Here is a 13,036-nt window from a genome sequence, read left to right as displayed (position 1 = left end):
ATTTGTCCAGTAGATTCCATTCTGAGTGAATAAAGAAAGGTACTCTTTAATTGATCACGAGACATAGAATGTAACTGGGCAATTAGATCCTTCAGACTGAACTGCAGAGATTAGAACTCGGAGTAAAGATCTGGATTGATCTGCTTAGAAATATATCAGAGAATTCACGGGTATAATTCCGAAAGGACGCATCTTTTAGTAAAAGGTCATTAATAATCTTTGTAAATACTGAATTAAGCAATTTGAGCTCTCCAGTCCCAAGTTGTGAAAAAAATTCCTAAAATGAATAGCAGTGTGGAACTATTCTCAGTTGCCCTGCTGAACCTGACTGCAGAGGAGGGTGAATATGGTCATGAGAAAATATCAAACACCCTCCATACATTGGGTTGTTACCATCCAGAGACAGTGTTGAAGAGTTGCCATGACTATCTATCCAAACATACCACACTGACAGTCCCACAAGGGGTTGTCATATTAGACAGCGTGACAAAGATTATCAAGGACACCATTGACCAAATAAGCCAAGCATTAGCACAGAAAATTATTTCGGTGGCTACGCTCTGGATGACATTCACAGGAGCACAAGCTGACAGCCAGGAAGCTGCAAGCAATCTCCTGGTTGCCATGAGCTTCAGATTCATTAATGAAGTTGTTCAGTTGACGATGGAGAATTTCAAACAAGGACATCTTCCCCACATGTACATGGTGAAGACTTTGAGCAAAATGTCAATACAAAATGTGTCAGGCATGCTGCCTTTTCTCAAATCTATTATGGAAACCATGATTCCAGTTCTAATTGGAGTGAAGGATGAGGATTTGAAATCAGTACTTGCCTCAGCAATGGGTAGTTTTAGCAAAAGCATCCTGATCTATCTGGAAAAGGAGAAAGGCTTAGACCCTACATCCATCAAAACGACATTTTCCACCGAGATCAACATTGTCTACAGTCTGTTGTTCAAAATGTGGCTTGAGAAGGAGCATTCCAAGTTGAACATCCCAACAGTGGAAGCTCTAGGCTACATCAGCTCCCTGCTACCCAAGGACCGACTGGAGGAAGAGCTGCCCAAGCTAATCCGAAGCCTTCTGTCTTTCACTAAAAAACAAGGGGGGCACTGTTCAATCACAGAGTGTCTCTACCAGGTACTAAATACTGCCACAGAGATGAGGTGTCTTAAACTGAAGACACAGGTAGACAATGTGCTGAACAATCTGCATCAGCAGATTTGCCTTTCAGTGGACTTTAATAACCAACTTGCTATGAAAAACCACTCAGAGATCCTTCGCTGTTTCACAGTTCTGGCCCCAGTTTACACAGATGCATTGATCAACTTTATTTTAACTAAGTTAGAGAATACTGACCAGCAAGTCAGAGTAGGCACACTCAGTGTACTGAGACATCTCATCAGCTCAGCATCCCCACACATTGAACAGAAGGCAGCTCAGATTGTAGCTGCAATAAAACCGACTCTCCTGGACAAGGGCAGCAATCAGGAAAAGAAGATCATTGCCCAGGTAATATGTGCCATGGCCCAACAAGGTTACCTCAAGCCGGAAGGAGGAAAGGTAATGGTGGAATTTCTCATCCGACAGTGTGCCACACCTGTTCGTTCAGGGTCCCCAGTATCATCTGACCAACACCTAGATCAAGTTACAGATGAAGATTTAGTTACAATATGTGAAACAGTGATGTTTATGATCACAAATTCAGTGAAGATGGAGGATATACTTTGGCCATTCTTATTAGAGTGTGTCACAATGACCCAATACACGCAAGCTTTAACAACAATCTGCAATTGTTTAGCACAGCTTGGGAAAAGGAAATTGCAAACTGGCAATGAAAGCTTATCAGTTCAATACAGTAAAGAAACCAACCTCCCTAAAGCCCAGGCACTGCTAGCCCGGCTCCTCATTGTGTGCTGTTGTCCATATCAGGGAGGAGGCCGTGGAGCTGCTGCACTGAGACTCTTGCAAGTCCTGAGCTTCAATATCCACCCAGCAACAGTGACAGGGTGGGGAGAGGAACTTCCCTCACTAGCTGATTATTTACTGCAGAATTCGGAGGAATCTCTTCCCCAGCAAGAATGGGAGAAGAAACTCTTGCTGTTCTTGTCCAGATCTCTCAATCACATTGGTGACGAGGAATGGACAGGTAAGCTGAGCGACGAAATGTGCAGACAAATCCACACTGACCATCACTCCCCACAAGAGAAAGGTTTTCTTTATAAATCTCTTGGCACAGTGCTCCATCATGTTCCTCATAAAAACATAAAGGGGAAGCTTCATCAAATGCTCCTCAATGTTCAGCACAGTGAGACTGCAGAGAGAGAAGGAGCTGCTGCTGCCATTGGTTTCTGTGCTATGACCCATTTTGATGATACGCTCAGCGCCCTGGAAGAGTTTGCCAATTCGAACAGCTTAAAGAACACAAGTAACTTCTTCAATATTCTTAGGGATAAGCCTGAGGTGGATCTGGATAAAGTGAAGAGCACACTGGTTCTGTGCTATGGGAACATGGCCCTCTATTCACCTGAGGAACTAGTGCTCTCCAGAGTCGAAAGCCACATTCTGCCTGCTGTGGTTAACCAGTTTATGACTGGTGTTCAGGGGACAAAGTCTGAATCCAAGGATCTCACACTAAGGATAAGCCTAATAAAAACCGTGACTCTAATAGCCAGGTCTCTACAGTCAATTCATCAAAGAGTTCCCTTCCATTTCAGTGGGAAAAGACAACTTTTGAAATACATGCAGGATCTTATTGAGGCTGAGGTATCACAAGTACTGCTGAACCCTGTGCGTCTTTTAGCTATGTCTGCCTGCATGTATCTTGTACAGCTACACGGTGACCAAGAGGACACTTTGCAACTTATTCAGACCTGTCTATTAAGTACTTTCAGCTTGGCCCCTTCAGAACTAAATGAGGTCAAAGCAACTGATAGTAACATCAAGGAGAGAGCCACACTTTATAAACAAACCCTGACTGCTCTGCAAGACCTTCTGAAGCAAATATTACTTCAAGATCTGTCCCCTGATGGTCTTCAGTCCATATTCACACAGCTGGAAGAGTGGATCATGTCAACAAAGGACTATGTACGTGAGAGGGCTATGATCATGACCTTCGAGCTCCTGAACTGTTATTTGGAGAATCTCGATGTTAAAAATGTAGTGCCGTTAAATAATATGGGGACTTTGATTGGACGAGTGATACCACGCTGTGCAGATCCATCACCATCCATTGGCCAGCTGGCCATGGACAGTTTACACATCATCCTGTCTATTCAGTTCTCGTATGAAGGCACCAATTTGCATCAGCATCAAGAGCAATTAGACATTCTTAAATCTGTCCGAGAAGCATTTGTCAACACTGACCATTCAGTCCTCTTTCAAACAGCCAGTCAGATCAGTGAGATCATTTCAAACTCTTTGCCCCATGACCAAGTAGGAAATCTACTTTTTGCAGCATTTAAAGGACTGACTGACCCTCAGCCCAACTGTTCCAGTGCAGCTGCTGTCTTCCTCAAAACCATCATAAAAATGCGTGGGAGTGAACTTCGGGACCAGGTCTCTGAGATACTTAACCTGCTGAGAGTTCAGCTACAGTCAGTCCCTTCAGAGGCAGTGAAATTTTCTGTCCTACGTAGTATTGCCATTCTAACCGCACACAACACATCAACAGTTGTGTCTTGTCTCCTCACTTTCCCTGTTCCTTTGGATAAGTATGTCAGTGACATCTGGAGAACATTGGCAGAGGAGCCGGAATGTTCCATGAATACAATGAAAGAGCTGCTGAATATACTGAATAAACAGTTGCCAACTGGGGAAAGGAGAACATCCCCCTTAACTGAACATCTGGATCAATATTCAACTCTCGAATCTCTGGCAGCAGTGTGTGCTTTGTATGAGATGATAACCACACCCGAGTCACGAGAGGTTGTCCTTAAGTTATTCCCCCAGTTATTCAGCACCCTGCTCATCCATCACAGCTCCTCCATCAAAGTTCGCCTGCCCAAGGTTTTTGTTCCCCATCATGAATCCAAACAGAGAGATTTCTCAGCAGAACCTCAGTCGTTGAGCAGTAAAGATGTCTGTGTGAACTGTGTCGAGATGTTAATGGACCTGCTGAATATGTCAAATAATCATCAAGTGGTGCATTTCATGCAAGAAAATGGGGGATGGGATCAGATGATGGACCTACGCAAGTCCCACAGAGGGGTTATTTTGCTGGCAAAAGCAATGGTCCGATATGCTGCTTCTAATCTGACAGGGATTGTTGTGCAACTCTCAGCTCTCATCCTGACAGTAGAAGAGTGTCAGAAAGTTACTGTGGCTGCCTTCTTTGGAGAACTCTTAAAGTCCCCACAGATCTCACAGCTTCAGCTTACAGATACCCTGATGAACAGGTTGCTAAGGTGCCTATATAGCTCATCTTCAGTTGTTCAGTTTCTGTGTGTCCGGGGCATGAGCAATGTTACAACTGGAGCTCCTCACCGACTCGAGAAATATTCTCGGCCAGTGCTCTGTGCGATGACCGGTCTGATGGAAACTGGGGAGAATGACAATGACCTGCTCATGTTCGAGGTGTTGTTATGCCTCTCAAAGCATCTGGAGCAATTGAGACCAAATACCATCAGACCTTTCGTCCTGAAAATCATGACTGGCATTGAACCATTCTTTGAAGCCAAGTGTGAGAAGGTGCGGGCTGAAGCATTTATTGTGTTGGGGCGCTTAGTCAAGTGTGCATGTAAAGATCCCAGAACCTACTTCCACCAACAAGTACATTCTCACCTTGTTTCTTTGTTGCTTCACCTGGGTGGAAACAGTAAGGAAGTGTCAAGATCATGTGCCTCAACACTTCGATTGGCAATTCCCCTCATTGCCTCAGATGATGCATACTCAAAGGTTGACAAGCATTTAGGGGAGGAAACCCTGAACTACACAGGATTCCTAAAGGACATTTCCAAACAACTCATAAAAGATGTCCCTGATAGAATCCACACCTACGTCACAGACTGTATATCCTTCTTCACCAACCAACAAGAGCAGATCCGAGCAAATGCAGTTACTCTCTCAGCATTCTTTTTCCAACATCCAGAAGAACATTCGAAACCTGCTCAAAGAATCACATGGTGGAAAAAATATAAATATTAAGGTGGATGCTGACCATCACAGACCCTGATCCTCCTCCAATTTCCCGAATACTTCTTCAGCCTCCCAATAAAACAGACCCTGATCCTCCTCCATCAGCTTCTCACCGAAACACTCAACATTCGCCAGACTCTCAACACTGCTTCTCCTCAAATTGCTCAGTAACATAGACCCTGCTCTTCCTCTAGCTTCTCCTCAGGACAGTCGCTGATCCTCTTCCAGCTTCTCCTCAACGCAGACCCTGATCTTTGTCAGCTTCTCAACACAGATCCTGATCCTCGTCAGCTTCTCAACACAGACCCTGATCTTTGTCAGCTTATCCTCAACACAGACCCTGATCCTCGTCAGCCTCTCCTCAACATAGACCCTGATCTTTGTCAGCTTCTCCTCAACAGAGACCCTGATCCTCATCAGCCTCTCCTCAACATAGACCCTGATCCTCGTCAGCCTCTCCTCAACATAGACCCTGATCCTCGTCAGCCTCTCCTCAACATAGACCCTGATCCTCATCAGCCTCTCCTCAACACAGACCCTGATCCTCGTCAGCTTCTCCTCAACAGAGACCCTGATCCTCATCAGCTTCTCCTCAACACAGACCCTGATCCTCGTCAGCCTCTCCTCAACATAGACCCTGATCCTCGTCAGCCTCTCAACACAGACCCTGATCCTCATCAGCCTCTCCTCAACATAGACCCTGATCCTCGTCAGCTTCTCAACACAGATCCTGATCCTCGTCAGCCTCTCCTCAACAGAGACCCTGATCCTCATCAGCCTCTCCTCAACATAGACCCTGATCCTCGTCAGCCTCTCAACACAGACCCTGATCCTCATCAGCCTCTCCTCAACATAGACCCTGATCCTCGTCAGCCTCTCCTCAACAGAGACCCTGATCCTCATCAGCTTCTCAACATAGACCCTGATCCTCGTCAGCATCTCCTCAACATAGACCCTGATCCTCATCAGCCTCTCCTCAACATAGACCCTGATCCTCATCAGCTTCTCAACACAGACCCTGATCCTCGTCAGTATTTCCTAAACATAGACGGTGATCCTCATCAGTTTCCCTAATACCACAGACACTTGACAATTCCTTACTGTTTGCTGATCCTGTTCCAGCGTCTCCTCCACTAAGTCCCTGACTCTTATCAAGCTAACTCAATACAAACCTTGATCCTCCTCAAGCTTCTTCTAAACAAAGGTCATGATCATCCTCCAACCACTTTATAATACAGACCCTGCCTCTGCTCCATCTCCTTACAAAAAATGATTGATTTTATCTGAATGACATTTTGTAATTTTTGTATTGGAAATAAACTGAGATCCTGTTATCCTATAATAATTATAGGTCAGTCTTTAACTATGCAGTGGCTAACTTTGATTTAACGACAATCTCTATTTTCAAGCGTACACACACCTGCCTCACTGCGCCGGGGACCCAAGTTCAATTCCAGCCTTGGGTGACTGTGTGGAGTTTGCACATTCTCCCCGTGTCTGTGTGGGTTTCCTCCGGGTGCTCCGGTTTCCTCCCATAGTCCAAAGATGTGTTGTCCATAGTGTTAAGTGCACTAGTCAGAGGGAAATGGGTCTGGGTGGGTTAACTCTTCGGAGGGTTGGTGTGGACTTGTTGGGCCAAAGGATGTGTTTCCATACTGTAGGAGAATCTAATCTAATCTAATCTCATACACAAGTTCTCTCTCATATGCACACACATACACTGACACAAGCACCTCTCACACGTACCCCATCGCAGTCACACACACACTTAACCAAGCTTGCACACACACATTTCTATACACACAGACTCTATCACATGCACACACTCAATCTGTCACTCTGACATGCGCACACATATAAGTTTATGGGCTGAATTTGTTTTCACAGAATTACATTTTATTTTGCCTGTAAAACTATACAAAGGGTTAATCAGTCTGACACAGCATTGGGACGCAAACAGACTTCACAACTACTGTTTAAAAAGCTGAGCTATGTTGAGAATGTAATTTAAAAGTAGCTCTGGGATTTACATATCAAAGAACAGAAACCAGCATATCTCATTAAAAAAGATGAAAGTCTTAATCTAAGATTGTTTACTGTATCACATCTCCATGATTCCTTTGGCTTTAAATTCTGTGAGCATGATCTTAACGTTCACAACAACCTGATGAAGGAGCAGTGCTCTGAAAGCTAGTGCTTCCACATAAACCTGGTGTTGTGTGACTTTTAACTGAATTCTTCTCAGAACCTGCACAGACTGCTTTATTGAGTGGGGATGGTTCAGAAGAGGCATTACATAGGCTTACAAAACAAGGGGGGCCTTGGAAAGCCAGCAACAGTATCCAGAGTGAGACAGAAAGGGACAGAGTTTTTTAAACACAAAAATAAGCAGCTGGGCTTCTGGTGGTGTCCCAACCTCTGAGCCAGGGGACCTTAGTTCAGGCCCCACCTGCTCTACAGGTGCTTAACAACATCTCTGATCAGACTGATCAGAAAATATCCAAAGACACAGCAAATAGAGTCTAAGTAGGAACAATTGATAAATAAAAACAGTGCTTTACTTAAATACACGTAGAGTTCAGAACAGTATAAATGAATTACACAAATAGCAATTACAAGAAAGAAGAGCATGTTCCACCACCCAATAACCTCAACTCAACATTCCTGTGATAATTGTTCACCCTCGTGAGAATCAAGAATCGAATTATCTCCACCTTAAGAGTATTTTAAGATTCAGTAACCCCCACTCCCTACGAAGAAGGGAATTCCAAAGACTCTTAATGCACTGAGAGAAAAATATTATCCTTATCTCTTTATAAAATGGATGCACCCTTATTTTTAAACTATTACTCCTAGTTCGAGATTCTCCCATTAAAAGAAATATTCTCTCCACATCCTTGGATGGACTCACTATGCAGCATCCATGATGCTGAGGAACACATTTAGTGAGCTGGTCATACTGAGTATAAGGGCTACACAGGCAGAAAACCACTGGGTGACAATGAGGAAGATGAGTAAAGGGTAGGCAGTGCAGGAGTTCCCAGTGGTCATTCCTCTCTCAAACAGACATACCATTTTGGATACTATTGCGGGGGATGGATTCTCAGGAAAACTGCAGCAGCCAGGCTTGAGGCACTATGGTTGGCTCTGCTGCAAAACAGAGTCATAGAGATCTACAGCATAGAAACAGACCCTACTGTCCAACTCGTCAAATGCCGACAGGATATACCAACCCAATCTAGTCCCACCTGCCAGCACCCACCCCATATCACTCCAAACCTTTCCTATTTATATACCCATCCAGATGTTGCAATTGTACTAGTCTCCACCACTTCCTCTGGCAGCTCAGTCCAAACACACACCACCCTCTGCGTGAAAAAGTTGCCCCTTAGGTCTCTTTTATATCTTTCCTCTCTCACCTTAAACCTATGCCCTTTAGTTCTGGACTCCCCCACTCTAGGGAGAAAGACTTTGTCTATTTACTCTATTCATGCCCCTCATGATTTTATAAACCTCTATAAGGTCACCCTATCAGATCGTATGGATCGGTTGGAGAGTCAGTTAGAGGCAATGAGGAATTTGCAACAGCAACAGTATGTTATAGATGGCAGTTATAGGAAGGGGGAAAAGTCTCAGATACAGTGATACAACTCCAGGAAAGGTAAGAGAGGTAGGCAGCTAGTGCAGAAGTCTTCTGTGGCTATTCCCATTTCAAACAAGTATGGTGTTTTGGAAAATGAAGTGGGGGGGGTGATGATTCTCAGGGGAACGTAGCACGCACAGCCAAGTTCCTGGTATTGAGACTGGCTGTAATGCAATGAAGGGTTCGGGTTCCAAGAGATCAACTGTGTTAGGGGACCAATGAGGTAAAAACAATGACTGCAGATGCTGGAAACCAGATTCTGGATCAGTGGTGCTGGAAGAGCACAGCAATTCAGGCAGCATCCGAGGACAGGCAAAATCGACGTTTCGGGCAAAAGTCCCCTGTGTTAGGGGACCCTCTATTCCAAGGTACAGACAGATGTTTCCGTGGCCAGCAGCAAAAAATCAGAATGGTGTGTTGCTTCCCTGGTGCCAGGATCAAGGATGTCTCAGAGAGGATGCAGAATGTCTTCAAGGGGAGAAAGGCCAGCAAGAGGTCATTGTACACATTGGAATCAACGACATAGGAAGGGAAAAGGTTGAAATTCTGAAAGGAGATTACAGAGAGTTAGGCAGAGTAGTAATATCTGGATTACTCCTGGTGCTACAAGCTAATGAGGGCAGGAATAGGAGGATAGAGCAGATGAATGCATGGCTGAGGAGCTGCTGTATGGGAGAAGGATTCACATTTTTGGATCATTGGAATCTCTTTTGGGTTAGAAGTGACCTGTATAAGAATTGCACCTAAATTGGAAGGGGACTAACATACTGCCAGGGAGATTTGCTAGAGCTGCTCGGGAGGATTTAAACTAGTAAGGTGGGGGTGGGACCCAGGGAGATAATGAAGAAAGAGATCGATCTGAGACAGGTACAGTTGAGAACAGAAGTGAGTCAAACAGTCAGGGCAGGCAGGGACAAGGTAGGACTAATAAATTAAACTGCATTTATTTCAAGGCAAGGGGCCGAACAGGGAAGAAAGATGAACTGAGGGCATGGGACTGGGATATCATAGCAATTACAGAAACATGGCTCAGGGATGGGCAGGACTGGCAGCTTAATGTTCCAGGATACAAATACTACAGGAAGGACAGAAAGGGAGGCAAGAGAGGAGGGGGAGTGGCATTTTTGATTAGGGATAGCATTACAGCTGTGCTGAGGGAGGATATTCCTGGAAATGCATTCAAGGAAGTTATTTGGGTGGAACTGAGAAATAAGAAAGGGATGATCACCTTATTGGGATTGCATTATAGACCCCCTAATAGTCAGAGGGAAATTGAGAAACAAACTTGTAACGAGATCTCAGCTATCTGTAAGAATAATAGAGTGGTTATGGTAGGGAGTTTTAACTTTACAAACATAGACTGGGACTGCCATAGTGTTAAGCATTTAGATGGAGAGGAATTTGTTAAGTGTGCACAAGAAAATTTTCTGATTCAGTATGTGGATGTACCTACTAGAGAAGGTGCAAAACTTGATCTACTCTTGGGAAATAAGGCAGGGCAGGTGACTGAGGTGTCAGTGGAGAAGCACTTTGGGGCCAGCGACCATAACTCTGTTAGATTTAAAATAGTGATGGAAAAGGATAGACCAGATCTAAAAGTTGAAGTTTTAAATTGGAGAAAGGCCAACTTTGAAGATATTAGACAAAAACTTTCGAAAGCTGATTGGGGGCAGATGTTCGCAGGTAAAGGGATGGCTGGTAAATGGGAAGCCTTCAGAAATGAGATAACGAGAATCCAGAGAAAGTATATTCCTGTCAGGGTGAAAGGGAAGGCTGGTAGGTATAAGGAATGCTGGATGACTAGAGAAATTGAGTGTTTGGTTAAGGAAAAGAAGGAAGCATATGTCAGGTATAGACAGGATAGGTCGAGTGAATCCTCAGAAGAGTATAAAGGCAATAGGAGTGTAATTAAGAGGGAAATCAGGAGGGCAAAAAGGGGACATGAGATAGCTTTGGCAAATAGAATTAAGGAGAATCCAAAAGGTTTTTACAAATACATTAAGGACAAAAGGGAGAAAATAGGGCCCCTCATAGATCAGCAAGGCGACCTTTGCGTGGAGCCGCAGAAAATGGGGGAGATATTAAACGAGTACTTTGCATCAGTATTTACTGTGGAAAAGGATATGGAAGATACAGAATGTAGGGAAATCGATGGTGACACCTTGAAAAATGTCCATATTACAGAGGAGGAAGTGTTGGATGTCTTGAAATGCATAAAAGTGGATAAATCCCCAGGATCTAATCAGATGTACCCTAGAACTCTGTGGGAGGCTAGAGAAGTGATTGCTGGGCCTCTTGCTGAGATATTTGTATCATCGATAGCCACATATAAGGTGCTGGAGGACTGGAGGTTGGCTAACGTGGTGCCACTGTTTAAGAAGGGTGGTAAGGACAAGCCAGGGAATTATAGACCGGTGAGCCTGACCTCAGAGGTGGGCAAGTTGTTGGAGGGAATCCTGAGGGACAGGATGTACATGTATTTGGAAAGGCAAGGACTGATTAGAGATAGACAACATGGCTATGTGCGTGGGAAATCATGTCTCACAAACTTGATTGAGTTTTTTGAAGAAGTAACAAAGAGGATTGATGAGCGAAGAGCGGTAGATGTGATCTACATGGACTTCAGTAAGGCATTCGACAAGGTTCCCCATGGGAGACTGGTTAGCAAGGTTAGATCTCATGGAATACAGGGAGAACAAGCCACTTGGATACAGAACTGGCTCAAAGGTAGAGGACAGAGGGTGGTGGTGGAGGGTTGTTTTTCAGACTGGAGGCCTGTGACCAGTGGAGTGCCACAGGATCAGACGTGGGTCCTCTACTTTTTGTCATTTATATAAATTATTTGAATGCTAGCCCAAGAGGTATAGTTAGTAAGCTTGCAGATGACACCAAAATTGGAGGTGTAGTGGACAGCGAAGAAGGTTACCTCAGATTACAACAGGACCTTGATCAGATGGGCCAATGGGTTGAGAAGTGGCAGATGGAGTTTAATTTAGATAAATGCGAGGTGCTGCATTTTGGGAAAGCAAATCTTAGCAGGACTTATGCACATAATGGTAAGGTCCTAGAGAGTGTTGCTAAACAGAGACCTTGGAGTGCAGGTTCATAGCTCCTTGAAAGTGGAGTCGTAGGTGGATAGGATAGCGAAGAAGCCGTTTGGTATGCTCTCTTTCATTGATCAGAGTGTTGAGTACAGGAGTTGGGAGGTCATGTTGTGGCTGTGCAGGACATTGGTTAGGCCACTGTTAGAATATGCATGCAGTTCTGATCTCCTTCCTTTCGGAAAGATGTTGTGAAACTTGAAAGGGTTCAGAAAGGATTTACAAGGATGTTGCCAGTGTTGGAGGATTTGAGCTATAGGGAAAGGCTGAACAGTCTGGGGCTATTTTCCCTGGAGCGTCGGAGGCTGAGGGGTGACCTCATAGAGGTTTACAAATTTATGAGGGGCACGGATAGGGTAAACAGACAAAGTCTTTTCCCTGGGGTTGGGTAGTCCAGAACTAGAGGGCATAGGTTTAGGGTGAGAGGGGAAAAATATAAAGGAGACCTAAGGGCAACTTTTTCACACAGAGGATGGTACGTGTATGGAATAAACTGCCAGAGGAAGTGGTTGAGGCTGGTACACTGAATTGCAACACTTATAAGGAATTTGGATGGGTATATGAATAGGAATGGTTTGGAAGAATATGGGCTGGGTGCTGGCAGGTGGGACTAGATTGGATTGGGATATCTGGTCGGCATGGACGTGTTAGACCGAAGGGTCTGTTTCCATGCTGTACATCTCTATGACTCTATGACTCACCCCTCAGTCTCGGACGCTCCAGGGAAAACAGCCCCAGCCTATTCAACCTCTCCCAATGGCTCAAATCCTCCAACCCTAGCAACATCCTTTCTGAACACTTTCAAGTTTCACAACATCTTTCCGATAGGAAGAAGACCAGAATTGCATGCAATATTCCAACACTGGCCTAACCAAAGTCCTGTATAGCTGCAATATGACCTCCCAACTCCTGTACTCAATACACTGACCAACAAAGGAAAGCACACCAAACGCCTTCTTCACTATCCTATCTACCTGCGATTCTGCTTTCAAGGAGCTATGAACCTGCACTCCAACGTCTCTTTGTTCAGCAACACTCCCTAGGATCTTACCATTAAGTATATAAGTCCCGCTTAGATTTGCTTTCCAAAAATGCAGCACCTCACATTTATCTAAATTAAACTCCATTTACCACCTCTCAGCCCATCTGATCAAGA

The 13,036-nt window shown here is 44.5% G+C and overlaps 1 protein-coding gene across 1 annotated transcript; it reads left to right on the top strand.

Moving 5' to 3' along the window:
• The first annotated feature begins 282 nt into the window (after positions 1 to 282).
• Positions 283 to 5,145, top strand: LOC122558132 (maestro heat-like repeat-containing protein family member 1). The gene has a single exon (XM_043706451.2). It carries the CDS (start codon positions 283 to 285, stop codon positions 5,143 to 5,145), a length of 4,863 nt encoding a protein of 1,620 aa, XP_043562386.2.
• The last annotated feature ends 7,891 nt before the right edge of the window (positions 5,146 to 13,036 follow it).

The sequence above is a fragment of the Chiloscyllium plagiosum genome, unplaced genomic scaffold (genome assembly GCF_037043375.1).
Source record: "Chiloscyllium plagiosum isolate Xiang-an unplaced genomic scaffold, Cpla_swu_hap1 HiC_scaffold_18, whole genome shotgun sequence".
Lineage (NCBI taxonomy): Eukaryota > Metazoa > Chordata > Chondrichthyes > Orectolobiformes > Hemiscylliidae > Chiloscyllium > Chiloscyllium plagiosum.
This window is presented reverse-complemented; position numbering and strand designations above follow the sequence as displayed.